General features: G+C 43.7%; 1 protein-coding gene across 1 annotated transcript in view; it reads right to left on the bottom strand.

Annotated features, from left to right (window-relative positions):
- The window catches only part of tada1 (transcriptional adaptor 1), a 122,950-nt gene that overhangs the window by 29,183 nt on the left and 71,436 nt on the right, over positions 1 to 22,331 (bottom strand). The window contains exon 7 of the mRNA XM_063063777.1: positions 17,777 to 17,939. Within this exon, the coding sequence (XP_062919847.1) occupies positions 17,777 to 17,939 (163 nt within the window). The remainder of the gene's footprint in view (positions 1 to 17,776; positions 17,940 to 22,331) is intronic.

Raw genomic sequence — 22,331 nt, 5'->3', positions numbered from 1 at the left:
CACCCACACACTTTTCAGAATCAGATTTAATATCACCGACATAGAAAGACAGAAACATAGAAAACCTACAGCACAATACAGGCCCTTCGGCCCACAAAGCTGTGCCAAACATATTCTTACTTTAGAAATTACCTAGGGTTACCCATAGTCCTCTATTTTTCTGAGCTCCATGTACCTGTCCAGGAGTCTCTTAAAAGACCCTATCGTATCCGCCTCCAACACCATTGCCGGCAGCCCATTCCACGCACTCACCACTCTCTGCGTAAAAAAACTTACCCTGGCATCTCCTCTGTACCTACTTCCAAGCACCTCAAAACTGTGCCCTCTCATCTTAGCTATTTCAGCCCTTGGAAAAAGCCTCTGACCAACCACACGATCAATGCCTCTCATCATCTTATAACCTCTATCAGGTCACCTCTCATCCTCCGTGGCTCCAAGGAAAAAAGGCCGAGTTCGCTCAACCTATTCTCATAAGGCATGCTCCCCAATCCAAGCAACATCCTTGTAAATCTCCTCTGCACCCTTTTTAAGGTTTCCACATCCTTCCTGTGGTGAGGTGACCAGAACTGAGCACTGTACTCCAAGTGGGGTCTGACCAGGGTCCTATATAGCTGCAACATTACCTCTCGGCTCCTAAACTCAATCCCACGATTGATAAAGCACCTTATGCTTTCTTAACCACAGAGTCAACCTCCCTAAGATCCCTCTGATCCTCCACACTGCCAAGAGTCTTACCATTATGGTGTGAAATTTGTTGTCTTTACAATACCAGTAGAATGCAATACATAATAATAGAAAAAGCAGCTGAATTACAGTAAGTATATATATTTATCAAGTTATGTTATACGGCTCAGAATATTGGACAATATCTAGTAATATGAGGAAACAAATTGTAGCAGCAGAGATATGGTTTTTGAGGAGGATAAAAAGAATATCATGGACGAAAGGAATATCTAACGAAGATGTCATGAACAGAGCAAACACAAAAGAGAAGTAATGTATGAGATCATGAAAAGGCAACGTAACTTCATTGGACATGTGATTAGGAAAGAGGAGTTAGAATGCATGGTAATTATGGGAAAGATTGAAGGGAAGAAAGCAGGAGGAAGATAAAGGCAAATGATGATGGAGACAGCAGCCAGAGAACTGGAAATGAAGACCAATGAATTGATCCACTTGACCCAAAACAGGAGTGTGTGAGCCATGGCAGTCAAAGCTCAAACTCGGCATGGCACCTGATGATGATGATGATGATATATATTTAAATAGTTACATTAGGTAGTGCAAAAATAGAAAAAAGTAATAAAATGTAATGAGATAGTGTTCATGGGTTCAATGTCCATTTAGAAATCAGATGGCAGACGGAAAAATCTCGTGAATTTGTCTATTTTCTGCCTTTTTAAAAACCCAACAGCATCTGTCCCTTCTGAAGAACATGCGATGCATTTTTTTTTAACTTGACCGTTTCTCGCTGCGTTTTTTTTAAACTGGAACGTCTCACTGAATTTCAACAGGTAGGTAGTTATCTCAGGTTTGTTTAAAACTTCCTTGTCGCCACTCTTATGTTTTGTAACTTCAAGACACAAAAACTCATTTAAAGGAAAACAAGAGAGCCAGGAATCTAAGTCTAACTTTGATTTTTACTTTAGGCAAGGCACATATGTATCATGTGGTGGCGTGATGATGTATGCCATTTACGTAATTTTACATATAACCTGCAATTTATTATACAAACAACAAATAATGTGTAAGGGTTTCTTCTTTTACGTTACTGCTACGGTGAATAAAATGGCTTCTCTGTACTGTTAACTGCTGAGACAGTGGTTCTCTATTGCAGTATGTTTGCGTTATAATTAGTGATAACAGGACTTGTATTTATTTGCTAACCAATTGGGATAGATGTTATTCTTTCTGTCTGTGTGAAAGCTGTTAGTTTGCGTGGGCTTCAGGAAGAAGGCGCGAGGAGGATGAAAAGAGAAGACGTGGCTTGAGGAGACGGTTGCTGGACCCACTGGGCCTGGGCTCGGGGCGGGAGCCCAGGGTCTGACTAGCAAAGGAGGATCAGCGAAAGGGAATCCGTGAGCTCCAACGTTTGTGCACTGGACATGATTATGAGATTACTGGCACCTTTTATTTGTTTTCCTTTTCTTTTGTTTCTCTATTAACCCCATACTTGAATAACAAATCTTACTCGTTTAACTGCACATTGTGGACTGAATATTATTTCGAGATACGGATGTTACAGAGGGGACACAACATGCAATGTCCACCCAAAGAAGAGTGCTAAAGTTTGGCCAGGTAGGGGGCACCACCCCCAAGATCATGCCACTAGGCAAAGCGAGTGTTACAATGCTTAAACAACCAGTACACCTACAACATTACTCAAGTATTACTCAATTACTAAATACACAACGTTCATCCACAACTGACTATAAGGTCTATAAAAACCATGGCATATTCGTTCAGATTTTTTGATGTGTGCTGGAACATTGCCCAGTCCACTGAGTCTAAGCAGTCCCACAGTTGCTCCTCTGCCTCCCGTGGCCGCCTCCTCATTATCCTTACTTCTGAAGCCATGCACTTTAGCCTCTGCCTGTATGCAGGTAGGAGGAGGACAGCCAGATAATCAGATTTCCCAAAATGTAGTCCAGGCATCAAACTGTAGGCATTCTTTATGGTAGTGTGGCAGTGGTCAAGTGCTGCAGGTGATATGTCAGTGATAGGGAATTTCATGGTGATTTTTATGATCAGCAGCCCAAAATCCTTAAGATACACCCAAAAGTATTCAGGAAGGTTCTTTAAGCAAGCTTGACTGAAGTCCCCAGCAATGATTTGAAAGGTGTCAGAGTAGGCTGATTTTTCTTTGTTAATTGTGACACGTAATACATTGAGTGCTCACATAACATCGGCCTTTGGCAGCATGTAAACTGCGGTCAGGATTACAGAGAACTCTCTTGGTAAATAGAATGGACGGCACTTAATCATTAGGTGTTCGGGTTGGGAGAACAAGAGTGTGACAAGACCACTACATCTGAAGACCAGAAAGAGTTTATCATGAAACACAGACCACTACCTTTTGCTCTCTGCAAATCAGCAGCCCAGTCCATAAGGTGGATCGAGAAACCCTTGAGACTAACCGCCATATCTAGCTTGTCCAAGGTGAGCCATGTCTCTGTAAAACAGAGAGCACAACAATGCTACATTTCCCTGTGATACAGCAATCTTGCCTTCATGTGTTCTACCTTGCTCTCCGTGACTGTGCATTTCCTAATGAGACACTGGGTAGAGGAAGTTTTACATCCTGCCATTTTAGTCTGGCTTGAAGTGTTCCCTGCCAACCTCTCTTCCAGCCATGGTGATGGCCAAGCTTTGTTCCCTTAAAGGTGCCATATCTGCATTCAATAGACAATAGACGATAGATGCAGTAGGCCATTCGGCCCTTCGAGCCAGCATCGCCATTCACTGTGATCATGGCTGAACATCCACAATCAGTATCCAATTCCTGCCTTATCCCCATAACCTTTGATTCCACTATCTTTAAGAGCTCTATCCATCTCTTTCTTGAAAGCATCCAGAGACTTGGCCTCCACAGCCTTCTGGGGCAGAGCATTCCATATATCCACCACTCTCTGGGTGAAAAAGTTTTTCCTCAACTCCGTTCTAAATGGCCTACCCCTTATTCTTAAACTGTGGCCTCTGGTTCTGGACTCACCCATCAGTGGGAACATGCTTCCTGCCTCCAGCGTGTCCAATCCCTTAATAATCTTATATGTTTCAATAAGATCCCCTCTCAGTCTTCTAAATTCCAGGGTATACAAGCCCAGTCCCTCCAATCTTTCGACATATGACAGTCCCACCATCCCGGGAATTAACCTTGTGAACCTACGCTGTACTCCCTCAATAGCAAGAATGTCCTTCCTCAAATTTGGAGACCAAAACTGCACACAGTACTCCAGGTGTGGTCTCACCAGGGCCCTGTACAGCTACAGAAGGACCTCTTTGCTTTTATACTCAATTTCCCTTGTTATGAAGGCCAGCATGCCATTAGCTTTCTTCACTGCCTGCTGTACTTGCATGCTTGCTTTCAGTGACTGATGTACAAGAACACCTAGATCTCGTTGTACTTCCCCTTTTCCTAACTTGACTCCATTTAGATAATAATCTGCCTTCCTGATCTTACCACCAAAGTGGATAACCTCACATTTAGCCACATTAAACTGCATCTGCCATGCATTTGCCCACTCATCCAGCCTGTCCAAGTCACCCTGCATTCTCATAACATCCTCCCCACATTTCACACTGCCACCCAGCTTTGTGTCATCGGCAAATTTGCTAATGTTACTTTTAATTTCCTCATCTAAATCATTAATATATATTGTAAACAGCTGCGGTCCCAGCACTGAACCCTGCGGTACCCCACTGGTCACCGCCTGCTATTCCGAAAGGGACCCGTTAATCGCTACTCTTTGCTTCCTGTCAGCCAGCCAATTTTCAATCCATGTCAGTACTCTGCCCCCAATACCATGTGCCCTAATTTTGCCCACTAATCTCCTATGTGGGACTTTATCAAAGGCTTCCTGAAAGTCCAGGTACACTACATCCACTGGCTCTCCCTTGTCCATTTTCATAGTTACATCCTCAAAAAATTTCAGAAGATTAGTCAAGCACGATTTCCCCTTCGTAAATCCATGCTGACTTGGACCGATCTTGTTACTGCTATCCAGATGTGTCGTAATTTCATCTTTTATAATTGACTCCAGCATCTTTCGCACCACCGACATCAGGCTAACCGGTTTATAATTCCCTGTTTTCTCTCTTCCTCCCTTCTTGAAGAGAGGGACAACATTAGCCACCCTCCAGTCCACGGGAACTGATACTGAATCTATTCAGAATCAGATTCCTGAGAGTCAAGTCCGCCAAGCCCTTCAGGATATTGGAAAGATCATTAGTTTCTTTAGACGGTTCAAAACTACATTCTTAAAGCGATATGAAAGGCAGCAGATTGCAGCAATAGCTGCTTAGAAAACGTATACTGAGAAGTTTTGTGAGCTGTCCATAAAACACTTGTGTATCACCAGCGCCATCTTTCTTCAGTTCTCTCACATTCAGTGGCAAATAACAACCAAGAATTAAATAACTCCTTTGTTTCAATAAATTAATCCATGTGGTTTCTCCCCACCACAGCCCTGGCTCCCTCCAGAGGTCTCCACTACAACAAAATACTAAAAAAATACAAACTATTAAGGAATGGCTGAGAACACCAAGACTTGGGACCAATAACATTTAAACTGCAGATAGTGAAGACAAGCTCAGGAATTAACTGCACCCTTAGATAAATGTACCACAATGAATGGAGTAGTGGCATCTTCTAAACAATGTGGGAAAATGCTCATAAGATACAATCCACAAAATGCAGAACAAATCCTAACTTGTAATTACTACCACTCCCCCATCATTAAAGTCTCAATCATCAGTACGTAGATGGAGAGCATTAACAAGATTCCCAAGTTACACCTAATCATTTACAGCCTGCTTACTGATGGGTGAGCTGTGGTTCTCCCCAAACCACAAAGCTCCAGACCAGAATAAAGACAAACCAAATGCAAGTAAAATCTGAATTCTAAAGCTGAGCAGAAAGTAAATGCTTTTACAGTAACTGGCCAAATGCAGCATCAAAGATTGCAATCAAGTAGAATTGGCAGAAAACTTGCTACTGGCTGGAGTCATAATCAGCACATGGAAGATGAGAGTGGTTGTTTAAGAGAAATCTTGGCGACCACAGGAAACTGCCCTGAGCATTATTCCAAGCTCAAATGTCTTTAATTATTTCAGGAAAGAATCTTCAATAAGCCGAGGCATTCACTGACATTCATTTGCAGTTCCTCAAATAATCATGCACTCCATGCCTACATACTATACGACACTTAAGACGGCATTCAAGTATGTGCTGATAAATTGAAAGTATTACAGTGGATTACTGTATTATCCTTACTCTAAATGGGACACATTGGGATCAGTACATATTGGACCAATTAAACCACTGCCCCAATTAGTCAAAGTTACTTGGAAGTAGTTAAAGAAGGTATTAAAAAAACAAGCTACTGTTCAATGGAGTAACAAATTATGCATTTAAATGAAATACAGAACAAATTAAAACACTTCAAAAACTGCAACAGTACAGGTCCACAATCCCTTATCCGAAATCCTTGGGGCCAGTTGCATTTCGGAATTCAGAATTTTTCAGATTTTAGACCCCACCTCCCCCCGATACCAAACAACATGTATGCTCAAGTCCCTTATTTAACCAGTCTCAGCACAGTGGACTTTAGGACCCAGCGGCTCACCAAACCTACACACATCCTCCCATATACTTTAAATCATCTCTAGATTACTTATAGTACCGAAATTAAATTAAAGGCATCCGTTAGTCTTGCAAGACCATGGATCTGTGCCTAGAAAGCCTTCACTCTCCAGGGCACAGGCCTGGGCAAGGTTGTATGGAAGACAGGCAGTTGCCCATGCTGCAAGTCTCCCCACTCCACGACACTAATGTTGTCCAAGGGAAAGGCATTAGGACCCATACAGCTTGGCACCAGTGTCGTCGCAGAGCACTGTGTGATTAAGTACCTTGCTCAAGGACATAACACGCTGCCTCGGCTGGGGCTCAAACTCACAACCATCAGATCGCTAGTCGAATGCCTTAACCATTTGGCCATGTGTCCACTTATAATACCTAATACAATGTAAATGCTATGTAAATAATTGTTATACTGTATTATTTAGGGAATAATGACAAGACAAAATTTTATTTCCAACAAAAACATTCAATAAAACATAAAGATACACAGCTTCAAATGAACCGAATCAAACACATGGTAAATGACTTATTGGAATAAATGTAGAACGTCACTGTCAGTATAAAACTTCAGTAACTTGTCTTTCTGTTTATTTAAATCATATACAGTGGTAGTTCCGACACTATTTTCTTCAGTAAGATGCCGAACAAACACACCACGATCAAGCTTCTGCAATAACTCCACTTTCTGCGTTATTGATAGAGAAGATTCCTTCTCTTTTTCTCATTGTTACCCATAGGGGTATCTGCAGCTCTTTTTGACATTTTCACAGTGGAATTAAACACAAAGTCAACAGTGAACACAAAATATCAGCAAACAGCAAATGCATGTGTAACCAGTACGAGCGCTGAGCCACAACTGACATCTGGTGGCCTCTGCTAGTGCTGTCACGACACAGCTGAGTGATGTCAGCTGTTGGTGAAAAAAATTCCATTTTCGGAGCTTTTTGGATTTCAGTATTTCGGATAAAGGAATGTGCACCTGTACTATAGTTATTGACTATAAGTTATCAACAGAGGAATTCAACCTGTATACCCTGTTCTTTTGATTGACTGTAAATGAACAAAATCAGCAGACACTTAACGTAGATAATAAAGTGTCTTCATACAATAATTTCAATGATTGCATCCTTCAAATCTTCATTTTCATTGTAACATTCAAGATGATCGTGAATACCTTCAAATTATTTGTAGTTCCTAATGTAAAGGGTTTCTTCTTTTATGTTACTGCGTATGTTAGTCAAAATGACTTTTGTTTTGTTAATCTTTTATGTTACTGCATATGTTAATTAAAATGGCTTCTTTGTTATGTTAAACGCTGATAAAGTCTCTAGCTAGCAGTTTGCTTGGGTTATATTATAGATAACAGAGTAAATGAACCAATGGGTGTCCATATTATTCTTTCTTGGGGTGATATGCTGTCTCATATGGGTGGGAACCAGGGAGGTTTGGTGGGGAGTTGGTGGAGAGAACAGGAGGACGATCATACGACTGGGAACCAGGGGGTTTTGGTGGGGAGACCGTGAGGACGACGGGCGTGCGGGGAGTGCTCTGGTCAATCACTTCAGGTGGGGAGTTGGAGGAGAGACCGTGAGGACGATGGACGTACGGGGAGTGCTCTGGTCAATCACTTCCGGTGGGGAGTTGGAGGAGAGACCGTGAGGACGATCATATGGTTGGGAACCAGGGGGTTTTGGCGGGGAATTGGAGGAGAGACTGTGAGGACGACGGACGTGCGGGGAGTGCTCTGGTCCATCACTCCGGGTGGTGTCTCATATGGCTGGGAACCAGGGGGTTTTGGGGGGGGAGTTGAAGGAGAGACCGTGAGGACGACGGATGTACGGGGAGAGCTCTGGTCCATCACTTCCGGTCGTCCCGGGCTGCCACTTGAAGGGATCAGAGTGGATCGCAGAGGGAAGAAAGGAGGTCCCGAGCTCCAACGTGTGCACGAAGAAATTGAACTTTGATAAGTCTGGCGCCTTTTCCATTCCTTTTTGTATTGTACCTCTATTAATCTCATAGACTTAGTAATATCTATAAAGTGTAATTGGTAGAATGTACATTGTGTGCTGGCTGATGATTGATGTTTGAAGCTGAATCAGGTGGCAGTTATACAGCAACCGAGGTAACCCGGAGACAAGGTGGGCGGTGGACGGGGTTTCCCCAGATAAATACGAGCCAATATAGCTGAGCGTTACAATCGTGGGGGCAGACGTCCGGATTTGAATTTTCGGTAAAGCTGTATAAATCGCCATGTTAAGTAGTGTGGAGATGGATCGAGATAAGATTGTAAACTGATGTGAGTTAGAGGACGTACCGGTGAATCATGCGTGCGTATTAAATGGGGTGGATTTCCGCATTTCGGGAGATGTACTAGTGCGAGGGTTGAGTTTGATCAAAGGTATAGGGCAGGTAGGACTGGTAGCTAGAAGGTGCGGTAAAGAAGTGGAATCTAGCTGGGTGTTGGCTCGTACGAGTGCTGACATCATGACGTTGGAACTGCCAGTGACAGTCGGCGTCCAAGGGGAGGGGGGCCGTGGGGCCTCCACACCCTCTCGGAGGAAGAAGTGAGGAGATACTGGAGGAGGAGCTAGATGAGACCCCAGGGGAGGTGCCAGTAGCCAGTGGTAGAGGGTCAGAGTGGGAAGGCCACCATTACCTCCCTGGTGAGAAGGCTCAAGGGGCCCTGACCGAAACTGAGAATTTTCTCAGGAGCCACGCCTACCCTGGAAGGGGAGGATGACTATGAGATATGGATTGAAAATAAGTCCCAGTTGTTAGAGGCGTGGCCAGGTTCAGATGAGGAAAAGAGACAGCGATTGGTGGGAAGTTTGAGGGGAGGGGCGGCCGGTGTAGACTGGGAGTTGAAGGCGGAACGGCCCTCGGCTTCCCTGGCGGAGTATCTGGAAGCTTTGGAGGAAATGTTTGGACTGTCAGGCGATCCCTGGGAGCTTTTAGCGGAGTTTCACCACATTGGGCAGGGTAGAGGGGAAAAGCTCTCAGAATACATTTTTCGGCTGGAGAGAATGTTTACTGGGTTGCGGCGCTGAGGGGTAGTGAAGGCGAACGAAGTGGCGAGGTTGAGGATGAGTCAGATATTTAATGGTTCCCTGGAGGAGGACAAGGTGACTTGGAGTCTCCGGCAGTCCTATAAAAGGAGCCCCCCTCCATCATTCGGGCAGCTGATTAGAGAGGTGCGGGAGGAGGAGAGCGTGTTGGGCCGGAAAAGGGGCTCAGGCCACCGGGGACGGTACTCAGCAGTTCAGAAGGTGGTGGTTGGGTTCAGAACCGAGAAACCCAAGTGGTCCCGGGGAGGAAGGGACCCCTCGCTTGAGGGGATGGACAGGGAGAGTACCCGCTTCGGGGGACAGCCCGCACTGTGGGCTGGGAGTGGGGGGGCGTCCCGGGAGGAGAGGGGCAGCAGGTAGCGTGTACTATAACTGGGAAAGAGGGGCATTTCCAGCGGGAATGTGAGTGGCTGGGGGTGTGCTACAGCTGTGCCGAAGCGGGTCACTTTCGGAGGGATTGTGAGAGACAAGGCACCCCTCAGAGGGAAAGCCCCTGGGCCAATAAGAAGGGAGAGGTGTCAGAAAACTTACGAGAGACTCAGTGAGGGAATGCACTGGAGTTTCAGGAGGAACAAATTCCCAGAAATCAGCCATGGGACCCCCGAAACCCCAAGCCCTTATTCTGAATGAACTGGTGGGAACTTGTTCCAGCATGTCCCTACGGATAGAGGGGATCTTTACAAGAATCATCCTTGACACAGGATCGCAGGTTACCTTATTGTACCGGTGGTTCTACAACAAATATCTAAAGCATTTGCCAGTAACCCCATTTAATGCGCTGGAGATTTGAGGCATGTGATGGTGATTACCCTTATGATGGGTACCTGTCAGTGAGATTGGAATTCTCGGAGGGTGATGTGGGAGTGTCGGAAGCCCTTGAGACGTTGGTGTTGGTTTGTCCGGACCCAGTGGAAATAGGTGGTGCTGCCCCTCTGGTGGGGACCAACTCCCCTCTGGGACGACAGCTCCTGGGAGCCTGTAAGGAGAAGGCAGGGGAGAACTTTCCGGAGACCCACTCAGTACACCCAGTGTTTCGAGTGGTGTTCAAAGAAGTGGGTGACCCCCAGGGGCTGGATCCTGACTTCAAACGAGGGACGGTGGGGTGTACTCAGGCGAGGCCTAAAGTGATACGGCCAGGGGAGGTGGCACTAGTGATGGGGAACCCCAGATTCCCCGGAATACAGGCCGGCGAGGCCCTGTTAGTAGACAGAAAGACCTTGAAGGGGAGTCCCGGTTCCCGGTTTGGGTACTGGTGAGATCTAAATTGCAGAGGCCCTCGGTTGTACAGGCACGCCGGATGGGGGTGACTGTAAGGAACACAACAGAGAGGGAGATCACCTTTAAGCGCAGGATGCCCCTTGCGTACTTGTTCTCGGTGACGGTGATGCCTAGCACCCCCGTGAGTCCCACTGGAGGAAAACTATTGGAGAACAGGGGGCGGCCGACCGAGGAGGCCTTTAATTTTAAGGACTCCCCTGTACTGCTGGGGTATAAGAGAAGGCTGGTGGAGAAAATGCTGAAGCTAGGGGATGTCTTTTCTCAGGGCAAGTTTGATGTGGGCTGTTCCAAAAGCACTCGTCACACTATCCAGGTGACGAATGACACCCCATTTAGAGAAAGGTCGCGGCGGTTGGCCCCAGCAGATGTAGAAGATGTGCGGCAGCACTTGCGGAAGTTGAAGGATGCAAGGATTATCGAGGAGTCCCGGAGCCCCCGTGCGTCCCCCATAGTGGTGGCTAGGAGGAAAAATGGGAAGGTACGCATGTGCGTGGACTATAGGACCCTGAACCGCCGCACTGTCCCCAATCAGTATACGGTCCCAAGGTGGAAAACGCATTGGCCTGTCTGAGTGGTGTGCAGTGGTTTAGTGTCTGGATTTGCGGAGTGCGTATTACCAGATTCCGATGAGTGAGGCCGATAAAGAGAAGACAGCCTTTATCTGCCCCCTGGGATTTTTTCAGTTCGAACGAATGCCCCAAGGCATATCGGGGGCCCCAGCCACCTTCCAGAAGCTCATGGAGAGGACGGTGGGGGATATGAACCTGCTCTAGGTGTTGGTGTATCTGGATGACTTGATAGTTTTTGGATCTACTTTGGAGGAACATGAGGAGTGGCTGCTGAAGGTGTTGAGTCGGCTGAAGGAGGAAGGGTTGAAACTTTCCCTGGTAAATGCCAGTTCTGTAAGCCATCGGTCGGCTGTGTTGGACACATAATTTCGCAAAATGGAGTGGCTACTGATCCGGCTAAGATAGACAGTGACTAACTGGCCGAGACCCCAGAAGGTGAGCGCCCTGCGCTCGTTTTTGGGGTTCTGTGGGTATTACCGGCGATTCGTGAAAGGATACGCTAAAATGAGTCACCCATTGAACCAGTTGTTGTGTGGCTATCCACCTGTGGGGAAGAAAAGGAAGGGAGACCGAGGGCAGGAGGCAGGAGGATACTTGAACCCGGCGGAGCCTTTTGGATCAAGGTGGGATGCTCAATGTGAGGAGGCATTCCAATCTCTGAAAAGGGCGCTGATACAGGCCACGGTGTTGGCTTTTGCCAATCCCCGGAAGCCGTATGTGCTGCACACTAATGTGCGGCAGCCACCAAGCAGAATCAGGGGAATAAGAGGAGGTATGATCAGAAAGTGAAGTTCACCCAATTATTGCCGGAAGACCGGGTCCCTATCCAGAATTTAAGACTACCTGGTAAGCACAAGTTGGCAGATCGCTGGGCGGCCACCCCCTATGTGGTAGAAAGCCAGTTGCCGAATCTACCTGTTTACCGGGTGAGACCAGAGGATGGGAAGGGGCCTGTCAAGGTACTCCATCGGAACCACCTGTTACCTCTGGGTCGAGAGGTGCAGGTAGACCAAGAGCCCGAATGGGAGTTTACGCCTACTACGAGGACTCTGCAATGGCACGGGGCAAGGGAAGAGCTCGCTGCGAAAGAGGCGGGACCGGTCCCCACCCCAGAAAGGGATACTTCATCGGAAGACGATGATTCGAACGTGTGGCACCTGTTTCCGTTCGCTAATTCCCCGGTACCGGAAGAAGAGGCGGGAGGAGAAGATGGCAGCGCAACGTAGATATCGTAGTTGTAAGTAGGATGCCGTGCACAATTTTGATTTGATGGAGACAGATGTGAGAAGGCACAGAGGAACATCCGGAGAAATTTCTGAAATGCCTGGTTCGCTGCCGCTGCTACTGTGCGATCGAGAATCTCTGGAGGAAAGGCCCCAAATCCTCAGCTTTTCCTGCTGCTGGCGGCCGGGGCTGGGGTCAAAGTGTTTGGCAGAGATGGTGCTCGGTACTCGGTGTCGGAGGGCTGATCGGAGCTCGAAGTTTACGGACAACTCAGAGTCAGACCGTGGTCGGGCATGGCAGGGAGAGTTTTCTTCCTTCTCCCGTATGCGTGAGATGTGGGACTTTCGAGAGACTTTGAACTTTTTTACTGTGCTCATGGCCTGTTCTTCATCAAGTTATGGTATTGTTGCACTGTTGTGACTATATGTTATAATTATGTGGTTTTTGTAAGTTTTTCAGTCTTGGCCTGTCCTGTGTTTCTGTGATATCACACCGGAGGAATATTGTGTAATTTCTTAATGGATGCATTACTAAATGATAATAAAAGAGGACTATGTGTCCTCATAATCTAATACTCTAAGAGGCTCCTGGTCTTTCTCTCACTGAGTTAGGTGAGAGGAGGGAGGGTGTTGAGAAGCAGTCTGAAATGCAGCCGGCAGTGGGGGAAGAGAGGGTGGAACCAGAACCCGAGGCGGAGGGCTCACAGGTGAGGGAGAGGGTGAGGGTCCGACTGGTAGGCCCGGTGTGTCACCTGGGGTGTCTGAGCCAGCAGAGTCAGCAGAGGAGGTACAGAGGTCTCAGAAAAGTAGGCACCCCCTGGAGAGGTTGACCTATACAGTGCCAGGAGAACAGGGTGTGATCTCTACTGCCCTGCAAAGTTATGTCACTGCTTTATGCACCTGGGTTGGGTTTTGTGTTTTGCAAGGAGCAATGGTGAACTCCGTTAATGTCATGAAGGCATGACTTTTATTTGGTGGGGGGAGAGTGTAAAGGGTTTCTTCTTTTATGTTACTGCGTATGTTAGTCAAAATGGCTTCTTTTGTTTTGTTAATCTTTTATGTTATTGCACATATTAATTAAAGTGGCTTCTTTGTTATGTTAAATGCTGAGAAAGTCTCTAGCTAGCAGTTTGCTTGGGTTATATTATAGATAACAGAGTAAATGAACCAATGGGTGTCCATGTTATTCTTTCTTGGGGTGATATGCTGTCTCATATGGCTGGGAACCAGGGGGTTTTTGCGGGGAGTTGGAGGAGAGACCATGAGGACGACGGACGTACGGGGAGTGCTCTGCTCGATCACTTCGGGTGGGGAGTTGGAGGAGAAACCGTGAGGACGATGGACGTACGGGGAGTGCTCTGGTCAATCACTTCCGGTGGGGAGTTGGAGGAGAGACCGTGCGGACGATCATACGACTGGGAACCAGGGGGTTTTGGTGGGGAGTTGAAGGAGAGACCGTGAGGATGATGGACGTGCGGGGAGTGCTCTGCTCGATCACTTCAGGTGGGGAGTTGGAGGAGAGACCGTGAGGACGACAGGAGAGACCGTGAGGATGATGGATGTGCGGGGAGTGCTCTGGTCAATCACTGCGGATGGTCCCGGGCTGCCAGTCGAAGGGATCAGAGTGGATCGCAGAGGGAAGAAAGGAGGTCCCGAGTTCCAACGTGTGCAAGAAGAAATTGAACTTTGATAAGTCTGGCGCCTTTTCCATTCCTTCTTTGTATTGTACCTCTATTAATCTCATAGACTTAGTAATATCTATAAAGTGTAATTGGTAAAACGTACATTGTGTGCTGGCTGATGATTGATGTTTGAAGCTGAATCAGGTGGCATTTGTACAGCAGCTGACGTAACCCGGAGACAAGGTGGGTGGCGGACGGGGTTTCCCCCAGATAAATACGAGCCAATGTAGCTGAGCATTACACTAACTTGCTGAAGTAGTGAAATTGTTTCATTTTCACTCCCGGCTGTTTCTGACTTCTCCAAGCCTGAATGATTGAAACCGCAGCAAGTAAAACAGTTCTGAATTGTCTTACTGCTTATTTCTTGCCAACCATCAGTGACAAAAAAAATCACTGCTTTTTGAATGCAAACACACGTAATTGATACTACTTAAGAACTGATCACTCCTAAGTACGGTGTGGTGCCTAATAGCCACACATCTCCTGTCCCAATTAAGCAGCATAGTGTCCCAAATAAACGGAGGGAATCCCAGCTATTTTCTTGATTAGTTTTTGTTCTTTTAAGCATTGTCCTAAGTCAGCAGCTGCTCTGATTAACCAATGGCCCAATTAACCAGAAACTACTGTACTTGTACTTCACAATTACAAGTTTAATCATCTACCAATGATATTTAAAATAACTGATTTATACTCAATCAAGTTTTACCTCCTCCATCTTTGTAAATTAGTTGCAATAGAAACCATAGAAACTAGAGCACAGAAACAGGCCTTTTGGCCCTTCTTGGCTGTGCCGAACCATTTTCTGCCTAGTCCCACTTACCTGCACACGGACCATATCCCTCCATACACCTCCCATCCATGTATCTGTCCAATTTATTCTTAAATGTTAAAAAAGAACCCGCATTTACCACCTCGTCTGGCACCTCATTCCATACTCCCACCACTCTCTGTGTGAAGAAGCCCCCCCTAATGTTCCATTTAAACTTTTCCCCCCTCACCCTAAACCCATGTCCTCTGGTTTTTTTCTCCCCTTGCCTCAGTGGAAAAAGCCTGCTTGCATTCACTCTATCTATACCCATCATAATTTTATATACCTCTATCAAATCTCCCCTCATTCTCCTACGCTCCAGGGAATAAAGTCCCAACCTATTCAACCGTTCTCTGTAACTGAGTTTCTCAAGTCCCAGCAACATCCTTGTAAACCTTCTCTGCACTCTTTCAACCTTATTTATATCCTTCCTGTAATTTGGTGACCAAAACTAAACACAATACTCCAGATTCGGCCTCAAAAAAATGCAGTTTCAATTGACCATGACCTTTTCTACAGCAACTCTGAAGGCCACAATGTGTCCACCCAGGTTTCTCAAGAGCAGCAGGTGCTTAAAAAGACCACTGCCTAACCCGCCAACACGGTTTAGGAGGGGAGCTCATCACTTTCGTGAGCAATTACCATGCACATTAAATGATGTTTTTCCCCGTATTGCCCACAATCCTGCAAAAGATTAAAATACAAAAAAAAGATAATAGAAAGATAGTGTCGGAAGTAAGGGAGAATGCTGACTGCAGAACCTAAGGTCCAGAGGAGCTGTGAATAGAGCAGGATAAGAACATATGTTTAATTGCAATGAAATTAGCAGGATATGTATTTTTCTCTGGCTGTATTCACTGCTTCTCTGGACCTGAAGCAGTCATATTCTCCCTTACTTCTGACACTAATTACTTCTCATCTGTAGCATTAAAGATCTCTCTTTCTCTCCATGAAGAGGCTGTGTGACCTGTTGAATATTTTCAGCTTCATCTTTTATTTCAGAGTTCTGTAAATTGCAGTAATTTGTTTTCTCTAGATTACAACATGGTTTTCTTTACCTCTCCTTCTATTTAAATGTTTTACTCAAATCTTCGGCAGAGAGAACAGTTACCATTAACAAAACTTGATTATCTCTTCCCACTCAGCACCATTTGTGTCACTCACTTCCTTGTCGTCTCTTTTGTTCTCACCATCCTTCACTGCGACTGATCACCCACTTGAAAAGTTAACTCTATGTCTCTGTCCACAAAGGCTCCCTGAGCTGCTGGTTACTTTCAGCATTTTCTAATTTTGCGTGTGAAACCCCTATATTCACTACAGAGGAGGGGACAGATAATAGAGTTTAGACCAGACACTGAATTCAGGATCCCCTTATCCGAAAAAATTAGTTCAATTTAAGTTGTGAATATAACAAGTGAAACAAGAAATCAATGTTGAATGCATATTTGTATTTCACACCATTCTGCAATGACATTCGCGGGCTAGATGTGAGGGCGATGGCAGAGGATGGATGGAAAAAGATTGAGAGATTGGGTTGTCAAGTCTATAAGTGGGAAAAGACAGTCAGGGATGGCATACGGCTTGCCAAAAGGGATGCAACTTTGATAATGGGAAGAGGCCTAGCTTACTTTCTCAATAAGATGAATAACCAGGCTGACATTTATTTTCTCAAGTTAAGAAGGCTAAAGAAAAATTATTAAGATGCAATTAGGATGAAAAGGGGGAATTAGGATTGTTGTACTGGTCCAATTCTTAACATTACAGAAGCAAAATAAAATGTTCAGTAAAGCTTTCTCCATTTTACTGAAGAGACTTGGATAATTCCTAGGCCAATGTGGGCACACATAATTCTTGTTTGTGCACGGTGCAAGGTAACATCAGGATAGTTGTGGAAATATAAGCACAACCAACAGGAAGTTGGTTTATATAGGGTGTAGTCTGGGCATGGCTAGCTCCAAGCCATAAATTGTGAACAATCACAAAGTATGAGGAAATGCATAATGGAATTCCAATCTGTATGTGGGAGAGATACAAAGGAACTAGCAGAAGGAGGTGCTGTTAAGAATAATCTGCGTGTATAACTTCAGTATATTTTGTAGATTGTACACACTACAGCAACTATACACTGCTGGTGAGCGGAGTGAATGTTCAAGGTGGTGGAAAAGGTAGCAACAAAATAATGGTTGACTTTAAGAACAGTGCACGTACTTTTCCATGCAGTTTCAATACTAACACCTGCATGACACAATCAGTATGTAACAATCTGAACTGCTGCAATACTTACCTTTGCCATGAAAGTAAACAGAAATATAATAACATTTTGTGAAATATGAAATACAGGAAATAGATATCCCTTCTGAAAATTGTAATCTCTTGAAATGGTGCCTGAATATCCAAGGTTTTGGTTCAGGCAGGTACAATAGTATCATTTAAGAAGCACTCAGGGAGATACATGAGAATGTTGGGCTTAAAGGCATATGGGTTGAATGTAGGAAATTGGGACTACCTAGGTGGACAATGTGGTTAGCATGGAATTGTTGAGCTGAAGGACCTCATTCTGTGCTGTATTCTTCTATGACTCTATGAGTGATAATGATTAAATTTGGGTTCAAATAGACATAAAAGTTCTACATTATGGTCAAACACAGCCAAGAAATTAGATGTGAAGGAATTAGCAAATTTACTTAAATCTTTATCACTCTGCAGTTTTCTCATGGTAGGCTATTTACTCACCTATTTAATAATAAAACTAATTCCACAAAACTAGGGCAATGCTTACACAATACAATTTACCTGGAGGGCTTCAAGAAGGTCATACATGTTCACAGGTGGAAGAGTAGCTAGCATATCTTCACCAGAACAGGCCAAAAGAAGGGCTGCCTGCTGCTCCACATCATCTGATGAGATGTGAGGACCTGAGCTCTGTCCAGCAATTTGCGGCATACCAGGAGGGGGGCTAGGTCAGAAGGAAAAAAATAAAGAAAATCCATATTCCTCTGGACAAAAACATTTCCATTCTTCTCTAGAATGCAAGCTCATCTTCACAAATTAACAAGCAGATTATGAACCAAAATAAAAAGCTGGAATATTAAAACATCCATTGCTAATTTTAGGATTGCTTCTTAATGAGTTTCAAAATATACTGCAGAAAATTCAAATAAGCATTAATTAAACAATCATCACTTTAAATTAGATTAAAATGTTAAGTTACAGAATAAAAAGAACAAACATGATTGCAAACACTACCACAGTGCACAAAACGTTCATAAAAAAGACATCAGAGTAAACATCCTACTGTGAGAAACCACGCATACAACAATACAAAGGTGTAACAGTTAACTTGATTTTGCCTTTAAACTGGCTTAGATATATCAACAAATATATCATAAGTCTGTAGGTTACTCAGTAAAATTATTGGAACTATTACTTCACATGGCCAAACTCAGTTATGCCACTTGATTAGTTATGTTGACCACAGCAGCAGTCTACCTACAGTTTTAAGTCCTCTTTAATGCAGAATCACATCGTAGCACACTGTTGGTGTGACAAAATCAGTGCCACACAATTGCTGCATATTAAAAATGAACAAAAGACTGGAGAACATGTACATTCAAAGTAGAGTTTTGAAAATAAAAAGAAAAGCAGAAGCAAGTCCTAGCATGTCTGCTCTATCACTCAAAAGTTTCAACATCTTCTTGCCTCATCCCATTGATCAATTCCCTCAGAGCAGAGGTTCCCAATTCTTCCTATTCTCAATGCTAAATGTAAGACCTCTTAGCCCGAATCTACGCCATCTGCTTCCAGATTCATCAGCTAAAGGAAACAACATCCCAGCAGCTAACCTTTCAATCTCATTCAAAATCTAATGTTTCAATGAGATTATCTCTTGCACTTTTAAACTATAGATTAAATAAACCCAATTTGCTCAACCTTTTCAAAAGTACTGCTTCAATCATTCTACTATAGTGGAGTGTCATAGCAGCAAGAGTAAGCAAAGCGTAGGTATAATCCACTGAAGATCTGGAAACCAGATTACATCGATCACTAGTTTAAGTTCCTGATGTTCTGAGAAGAGGAAGAAAGGAAGTAGAAGGTGGAAGTAGAGTAGAGGTGAAGGTTTAATTAAGTACCACACCAAAAGCCAAGGAATACCTGTCAGTGGTCTTTCACTCTTTCCAGTGAATCCATATTACTCACATGTTCTGAACAATTAAATCAAATAACTCATGTCAATTACAATCTCGATGTTTTAAAGCCTACTGCAAGCTAAGTCTGATTAACTTTGAAGGTGGCAGCAAAACATAAATTGAAAGAATGAAATCTATGTATTTACTTTAAATTCTGCTGAAACATGCACAAACATGCCCTTCAATAATGAGAAAAGACTTGCCAGTGAAATAAAGTGTAGCTAAGGAGCGAGTAACCAACAGGTATGTGAATTCAATGCTTAAAGGTTTTTAAGACGCAGTCATAACAGAAAAGCTGTGCACAGTAGCAAACTAAAATGCATCATGATGTAACACAAAAATATGCTGAATCTTGTTTCCTCAAAGCTACTCCAGCACATCATCTCACTCCAGGTAGACTTACCCCTCCTAGTCTATTCACTTCCTCACATCTACATCTGTCTGGGAACTGCTGACATTCAATCTTATTTTTTTTTTGAGTACAGTTGGCAACGTTTGCACTCTTTGTTCATCCCTAATTACCCAAAGTGGTGGTGTTGTTGTATACTATCCTGTTGACTACCACACATAGAGACTGATTGCTTGCCAGTCTTTGTGTGTAGTTTTTCATTCACTGTATTGTATTTCTTTGTTCTACTGTGAAGGCCTGCAAGAAAATGAATCTCAAAGTAATATATGGTGACACGTATCTACTTTGATAATAAATTTACTTTGAACTTTGAAACACTGCATCTTTCTAGTAAGGCTGCTCTCAAACCTTTGTTGCGTTAGGGAATTCCAGGATTTAGACTTGCAAAGAACTGGGAACATGGAACTGAGAAGCACTGTCAAAATAGTTTTGGCATACACAAACAAATATGGTATGTCAGAGAATTAATAATCTGTGGTGATTTAGACAGAGTTTTTATCATCTTGAAAACATATTACAAATGTGATGGAATATTCAGCACTAGCCTGAATGAGTTCAACTCCAACCGCATTCAAGAGGTTTGATTACATCCATGACAAGGCAGCCTGCTTGGTTGGCACCCACCCACCACCTTAAAAGTTAACTTTCTATACTGCTAACAGAGCAACTACAATGCCTATCATCTCTGAAATGTAGTGCAGTAACTCTCCACGGCATCTTGCACCGAAAAACCCTACTACCAAAAGAGATAAAGGCAGTTTTCAACAAACTGCAAGCTTCTTTCCACCATCCTGACTTGGAAATAAATTACTACATTTTCATGGTCAGCATTGTGGAAAAACCTTCAGAGGGACTACTTATGTTGATTAAAAAAAAACGCTGGGGCAGGGGAATGAGAATAAATGCTGACTTTACAAGTGAAACTTGTATCCCGCAGGTGTCTGCTTTATGATAATCCTTCCATGGGTGCTCTGCACCATTATCCTGACTGCAGTTTACATCCCACCTCAGGCAGATATCAAGCTAGCACTTGAGAAATGACGTGTTGTGATCAACAAAAATGGATCAGTGTACCCTGCTGACTCACATTGTGGCAGGAGACTTTAATCGTTAGCTTGAAAAAGTCTCATAGTAGCCATAGTCATACTTTATTGATCCCGGGAGAAATTGGTTTTCGTTACAGTTGCACCATAAATAATAAATAGTAATAAAACCATAAATAGTTATATAGTAATATGTAAATTATGCCAGGAAATAAGTCCAGGACCAGCCTATTGGCTCAGGGTGTCTGACCCTCCAAGGGAGGAGTTGTAAAGTTTGATGGCCACAGGCAGGAATGACTTCCTATGACGCTCTGTGTTGCATCTCAGTGGAATGAGTCTCTGGCTGAATGTACTCCTGTGCCCAACCAGTACATCATGTAGTTGATGGGAGACACTGTCCAAGATGAAATGCAACTTGGACAGCATCCTGGACACCCAGCATCCTAGCTAACTATCAACACATCACCTGCATTTCTAGAGGGCTCAACACACTCCACCACTTCTACTGCTCCATTTCCCACCTGACTGTCTAGCTTTCTTCTTCTGCCTGTGAACAGACAGAGATTGAAGAACATGACACTGGAGAAGATCACCATGAAGAGCTGGACATCAAAAGTAGAGAAGCAAATTCTAGTCGGTGGACCGCAACATGTTAAAGGATTTATCAATGAACCTAAATTAATATGCCATAGTTATCACTGACTTCATAAGGACATGCATAGATGAGTGTATCCCCATAAAAACATTCAGAAACTTCCCCAACCAGAAGCCAGGGATGAACCAGGAGATTTGCAAACTGCTAAGGACTAGATCTTTGAAGTTTAGGGCTGGTGATCAGAAATATAAGTAGTCCACTAATTTCTTGAACTAACCATCAAAACCCTAATAACTATAGCTTGGCCATCAACACTATTTGAGATTACAAGCTTTTTAACACCAGCTTTCAGTGGAATCACAAATGAGATAGCTTTACTGTTGTTACTTTGCAAAGTGAAATTACTTTGGCTACAAATAACATGGTATGTTAAAACTGCTGAGCAGGATTTATGCTTGACACTTCTCAGAGTGGAGCATTCTAAAACATTCTCAAATAATAAAAATAACTTGTACATGCCAAGTCAAGTGGACATTTTTGTCGAAGGAAAATGGGCCCTGGTCATTTTATCTGCTCCACTCTGCTCTTTACTGAGTTCCCTTTGATCATGAAAGATATTATTTACATCAAAGTTATTTGCCAAAGCCATACACAACAATAAGAGTTCCCAAAGTGACTTGTTGAAAGATCACAAATTCACAATTTTTTTTTCTTTCTTTTTAAATCTTTTTATTGAATTAGTACACAAAAGGTAAACCATGTAGAAACTAATGTACTATTGCGATATAAATTTACAAGAGATATTAATACACCAAAAAAAGTAGTACAAACAGTGCAGCTTAGTTATAAAATAACAAGGTAATATAATAGTATACTAATTTTCCAGATATCAATAAAGAGAAGAAAAAACCCAAAAAAAAGACCCCAAAAAAAACCCACCGTGCAACTAATCTAAAAAGCAAAGCAAAGCAATGGGCTAACTAGACTTAAACAACTTAAAACAATCACGTCCTCAAACCCGACCTCCATTAAAAACAATTAAAAAGCAAGAAGGGAATATAAATATGGGCAAAGAGAAAAAAAAAGTTACATTAAATGAAAGTGTTGAATAAAA

This window comes from Mobula hypostoma, chromosome 12, assembly GCF_963921235.1.
Source record: "Mobula hypostoma chromosome 12, sMobHyp1.1, whole genome shotgun sequence".
NCBI lineage: Eukaryota > Metazoa > Chordata > Chondrichthyes > Myliobatiformes > Myliobatidae > Mobula > Mobula hypostoma.
This window is presented reverse-complemented; position numbering and strand designations above follow the sequence as displayed.